General features: G+C 44.4%; 1 protein-coding gene across 1 annotated transcript in view; it reads left to right on the top strand.

Annotated features, from left to right (window-relative positions):
• Nucleotides 1–3,123: 3,123 nt before the first annotated feature.
• The window catches only part of COPRS (coordinator of PRMT5 and differentiation stimulator), a 4,818-nt gene continuing 1,878 nt past the window's right edge, over nucleotides 3,124–6,063 (top strand). Inside the window, exons 1-3 of the mRNA XM_023530377.1 lie at nucleotides 3,124–3,180; nucleotides 4,332–4,402; nucleotides 4,603–4,693. Of these exons, the coding sequence (XP_023386145.1) occupies nucleotides 3,124–3,180; nucleotides 4,332–4,402; nucleotides 4,603–4,693 (219 nt within the window). The remainder of the gene's footprint in view (nucleotides 3,181–4,331; nucleotides 4,403–4,602; nucleotides 4,694–6,063) is intronic.

Below are 6,063 nucleotides of genomic sequence, written 5' to 3'. Positions count from 1 at the left end.
TGGATTAAAGGATTTAACTGTTTAAAGGAATATTGATATATATTGTCACTTTGCAACATATGAAAATACTTTTAAGCAGTATATGAAAATGTCAACACCTTCACCTGCAGTGGATATTATATTTTTTATTTTTATCATTTTAATAGGTGAAAAGTGATGTCATTGTTTTAATGTGCATCTTTTGACATTAATGACATTAATGTGTTTTTCCTGGTTCTCTTGTCTTTCCATGTTTTTTGATTGTTTATTGAACTCATTTCTTACTAAATTATAAGAGTTTTTATATTAAGAATATTAATCTTTAGTTTGTCTCTCCTTTATTGCAAATAATTTGCCCCCAGGTTTTTTTGTGTATGTTTTTGACGTGCGTGTGTGTGTGTGTGTGTGATTTCTGTTGTTGAAACTCTCTTGCCAAGGACAACTCAGTTTTTTTCCCCCAAGGTTAACTAAATTTTTCACAACACCATTTGTAGCCATTTTTTTCTCTGCTAATTTGTGATACTACTTTTATTATATATTAAATTCCTACAAATATTAGAGTGTTTTAGGGCATTTTCATTTTGAGCTTTTGTCCTCTAAATACTTTCTTGTCGTTTGTTTAAAAATAAGAAAAATTTCCTCTTCCCTCTCCATTCAGTCCTGGGAAGTTTAACATTTTAAATCTTTACATGGTGTTTTTCTTTTGGGAAAGAGATATATGTTGCATGTAAGATGATAGCAAAGAGGGTGGTGGTTGGCTTCTTGTAGCAAGGCTATGGATGGTAGGTCCCCCTGGGGTTATCTGGTTCTCATCATTGCAGGTTATGAAAATGCATTTAGCTAGTTCATCTAGAGCTGCACTGTTAGATATGGTAGTTTCTAACTACATATGGCAATTTAAATTAATTCAATTTCTCATTTATGCTGGCCACATTTTAAGAGCTTAATAGCCACATATTTACCATATTAGACAGCACAGATATTAGAACTTTTATTACCACCATCCCAGAAGGTTCTGTGGGACAATGTTCACCTAGATAGATCCAATTAGATTTGAGGAAACTGATTCATGGATCAGAGCACACATTAATGGATCACATTTTTTTCCCCGTAGAAAAGTCTACATAGAGAAAAAAAAAATACATCAACAAATATAGACGTAAGACTAAATTTTTTCAAATACATAGTTTATAAACAAAGTCTTTGAAGGAGATGTACACTCTTTAGTCTCCCAAGCATTGTCATAAGGTGGACTGGTGAGCAAGGAATCCCAGCTTCCATCTTTTCTGCTACTTAAATGTTAAGATGATTATCACACTTTGAGCCGGTTTGTTTAATTAGAGTTTAGGGAATGGAAAGGCAGTGAAGGCTGTCTCTGCCTATCTTCTGCCACCTTCAGGCTGTAGAGGGCCAGACGTCGGGCATTAAAAGGTATCTTTTCCCAGATCGGACTACTGTCAGCACAGAATGTGCTGTGACTAAGTGTCATAGCCTATACGGTGTCCAGCATATTGTGATTGTAGGAGTTTGTTTTGATCTTTCCTAGTTTCTAATGGATTAACTTTAAGAACTATTATCAACTCAAGGTGGAGAATCACCGAGCCGCTTTCCGAGTTGTCGCATTCCTCTGTGGGTAAGTTATAATCCAATTCCAGCCTGATTTCTAGAGAAATCTGTGAGGAGATCGACAGTGAAATGTTAGAACTATAGTTGCATTAGAAGTTTTGAGAGCTGAGCCTTACACAGGTTGACGCGGATAACAGGAATTGGAGGTTTTGAGGCTGGGCAGAGATAATACTTGGCATTCCAGACCCTGGGACTCGCATTGCCAGAAGCTGCAAGAATCAGCTTTGAGATCGGTGGGTGGGCTTTCGCTGTCGGGCGCGCTCCGCCCCTCCTGCGCCGCCCCGCCCCCGTTTTCCTCGTGACCCCCGCGTCCCTCCCCCTCGGCCGGGAACACCCCCGGCTGATTGGCCCCTCTGCGGCGTATCCTCAGGCTGGCAGCGCGGCCGGCGCATCACGTGGCGGAGCAGCGTCCAGGGCGCCGAGCCGCGGGCCGCGGGGCCAGGCATGGACCCTCAGATCGCGGGGGCCCAGGCGCCAGGGCCCGCAGAGCCTCTTCGGGGTCCGCCGCTGGCGAGCACGCGGGGGTTGCCCCCCAGCCAGGGGGTGAGCGCCGCGCTGGGTCTGGGCGCGGCCACCACCTGCAGCCTGGGTTGGGAAGTTGCGGGGGCCGCGGAGCGGAGGAGGCGCCTCGGGCCCGCCTCGGGCCGCCCAGCGAACGTGGAGCGCCGTTTGGGCGCGTGCTAGAGATGGAAACGGCCGGGCCTAGGGGCCGCGGCTTGCGGGGCTGCGGGGTGGGGCACCTCGAAAGTGTGGGTGGACGCGCCGGGCGGGGAAGGAAGGCTGTCAGCCCTTGGGGGTTTCCTCTGCGTATTGGCTAAATGAGAGGTGATACTGGTGACCGAGAGTTGGGGGCCGCTGCGAGGGGCCTGGACAGGGGCCAGATTAGGGCGGTGAGGAGAGCGACTTTCCAGAAAGGACCTATGTCCATTGGCTGGTATGCTCAGCTAACCCTGAGCACCAGATGATATCTCATGCTTTCTCGCCTTTTCTATTTAATGAAATCTAAAAGCACGGTTTGACGCATGGTTTCCATAAACTCGTTTTCGTTTGCGCGCCAGACAGCTCCTGGTTTTTTCAAAGACTTATTGCAGTCATCACCTGCATTGTTTATAGTCAGTAATCTCTGCTAGATGATGAGCTCCTTGAGTGTAGGGACCGTCTGTTTACTGCTGTTAACCTGGCACAGCATAGTGCCTGGCACGGTAGACAAGCTTATTAATTGGTTGGAGGAATGACATGCTTAAGCATCAAAGATGCTACATGAGGAAAAGTAAGAAGGTTGTAGTGATAGACTTACAAAGAAAATTACATTGGAGTGCAGATAGGATGAGACTAGCTTTGTCAGGGCATAGCAGGAAGGGATGTGCGCTTCCTCTCCAAGGTGAGAGGGCCGTAGTGCCTTCAGAGGCATGGAGATGTTGAAGTGCAGGGCAAATGCCTGGGAACTGGGGTCGCAGAGCTGGGAGGGAGAACTATACTCAACAGGTTGATGGGTTGTGAGGGGGAGGTGTGAGTGCCATGGCTAATTTTGTGCTCCAGCAGTGGAGATTTTTGAAGAGAGTAGTGATTAACACTGTAAGGGTGGGCAGGATGGGTGAGTGGGAGGCAGTTAAAAGACTATGGCAGTGGTCAAAGTGAGAGGTCCCACCAGCTGGTCTGCAGTAGTAACCAAGGGTTATCAATGCCTACAGGAAGTGGAATTGATGCTTTAAATGCAGGTATGACTAGATCATAAGCTAATTGGGGCAGGTGCAAAGTGCAGTTTAGATGTAGAGTCAAAGAAGGTGGATTTAAACTTAATAAATGATACATGCCTGCTATGTGCTAGGTGTTTTCATAAATGTTATTGTAAGCCCCCTGCAAGGTCAGAACAATCATTCTCAATTTCCAGAGAAGGCACAGTGGTTGAAGTGACGTGTTCAAAGTCACACTGAATGAATGGCAGAGCTGGGATTGAAATCAGGCCTTCTCATGCAGGCTGTGAACATTTCTTGGTCTGTATAGAAAGGGATCTTACAGGTGACAGGATTTCAGGAACTTTTGAGTGATGAGAGCAGAGATGTTGACATATGGTTGGTTGTAGGGGAAGATTTCCCTCAACACTGCAGAGAAACTAAAGCTCTGTTTCCCCTGTGTGTCAGTCAGGAGACGGAACTTGATAGAGCTGTTAACTAGGTAAAACGCTAAATGAAAAGTTAAAAATGAACATGGAGGTAGCAACTGCAGGAAACAGCTACCAACCCTGGTGCTGAGGGAACAAAGGGATGAGGTTGGAATGGTTAAAATATACAAGCTCAGAGGTGAGGCTTTACAGAGCTGAAATTCTAACCTCTAAGGAGAGGGCACTGCCCCAGCTGGTGTTTGGGTCTCAGAGCTTGGAGGAGGGGTCTGAGAGCCTGGGAGTCAGACCTGAAGAGAGGGCTGGGTGACATCTGCAGGTGTTGAAAACCTAGAAGCTGGATTCGGTGGTCCGTATGGGAAGATGCTCCTGCCAGGGGTGAAGTGTCACTGGGATGATGCCTACAGGGATAGGAAGGAGCAAGGCCCTCTCCCTCTAGCCTTATTGAGTCTTATAGGGCAAAGCATAAATGTAGGTTGCAGAGTCCCAGCCCCACTCACAAAGGGGAGTATGGAGGGGGTAGGGGGTTGTGGCTGAGAGAAAAGAGCTAAATACTGGGGATACACCAGATATCCAAGTCCTGGGTAACTGTTTCTTCCTCCTGCAGGCTGGCTTTGCCCCAAATGACCACTCCGGTCAGGAGAGAGAGATTGAGAAGGCCACGGATCGACTAGGCGAGTAGATGGCAGAGACGAATGGATGTTGGGAGAGAACAAGACAGCAACAAGAGGACAGTCCCTTTGTCTTGTTACCTTCTCTTTCTAGCCAATCCTCCCCTTAGCTGCTGAGTTGCCTTTTTGGCCTAGTGTTTCAATAGTGCCCTTGTTTGGAAGCCTGCCGGAGCTTCCTTAAGGGTTAAGTCCTGTGGTTGTATTCAGATCCATCTCTTCTACTGAGAAAGACAGCTTGGGACAGTGGAAGAATACAGGTTTCGGAGCCAGGCAAAATTGTTTTCACTTTCAGCACTGGGTCAGAGTCCTGGGCTCAAGTTTTGTGGTCTCAGATAAATCACTTATCCTTTCTCTTTTTTAAAAATGAGAATAATAATACCTCAGAGGGTTGTTCTGAAGATTGGGTGAGGAGATCTAGAACTGTAATTGCCACTAGCTACTGGTGCTATTTAAGTTTAAGCTAGTTATAAGAAAATGAAAAATTCAGATCTTTAGTTGCACTAGCCACGTTGCAAGTGCCCAGTAATTACACGTGGCTAACACTAGCCTGCTAGACAGCACAGATTGTAGAATGTTACCATCATTACAGAAAGTTCTTTTGGATAGTGTTGGTCTAGATAAAGCACCGAGCACATAAGTATAGTTGTAACAACTGACACTTACTGAGTACTCACTATGTGCCAGGCACAATTCTAAGTTTCTTTCTTCTTCTTTTTTTTTTTTTTTTCAAAAACTCTTACCACAAGCCTGTTTCTATTTTGCAGATAAGGAAACTGAGGCACAGAGTTAATAATTTTTTTAAATTGTGGTAAAAGATACATAACATAAAATTTACCATTTAACAATTTTAAAGCTTATAGTTCAGTGTCAGCATAATCAGTGTTATGTAACCACCGCCACTATTTAGTTCCAGAACATTTTCATCATCCAAAAGGAAACCTGTTCCCAGTGAGTAGTCAGACCCCATTCCCCACTTCCTTGTGTCCTTGGTGACCACTAATCTGCTTTCTGTTTCTATGGATTTACCTATGCTGGACAGGCAAATGTGAGTTGCATATAAATGGAATAATACACTATGTGGCCTTTTATGTCTGGCTTCTTTGACTCAGCATGATATTATCAAAATTCATTCATGTCGCATGTATTAGTACAGGCATACCTTGCAGATAGTGTGTTCAGTTCCAGACTACCAAAATAAAGCAAGTGTCACAATAAACAAACCCTAATCTTTTTGTTAATAGTCTTGCCTTCAATTTGTAAAAAACACATGTGTGAAGTGCAAGAAAGGAAAGTGCATTAAAACAAAGTATGCCTGTACTTCATCTCTTTTTATGGCTGAATAATTCCATCATATGTATATACCTAATTTTGTTCATCCATTCATCAGTTGATAGGCATTTGGGTTTATTTCCACTTTTTGGTGAGTGCAAATAGTGCTGCTATGAACATTTTTTGTACAAGTTTTGTCTGAACACCTGTTTCCAGTTCTTTTAGGTATACATTTAGGAGTGGGTTATGTGGTAATTCTACGTTCAAACTATTGAAGAATTGAAATCGGTTGAGTACATTTCAGCTCTGTCACACATTTAGTAATTGGCAGACCTGGGATTTGGACCCAGGCAGTTTGGCTTCAGAACCCATGCCCTGAACTGTTTATTGCTTATAGCT

Source organism: Pteropus vampyrus, unplaced genomic scaffold, assembly GCF_000151845.1.
Source record: "Pteropus vampyrus isolate Shadow unplaced genomic scaffold, Pvam_2.0 Scaffold50, whole genome shotgun sequence".
NCBI lineage: Eukaryota > Metazoa > Chordata > Mammalia > Chiroptera > Pteropodidae > Pteropus > Pteropus vampyrus.
Note: the sequence above shows the minus strand (reverse complement) of the source record. Positions and strands in the feature narration are given on the sequence as shown.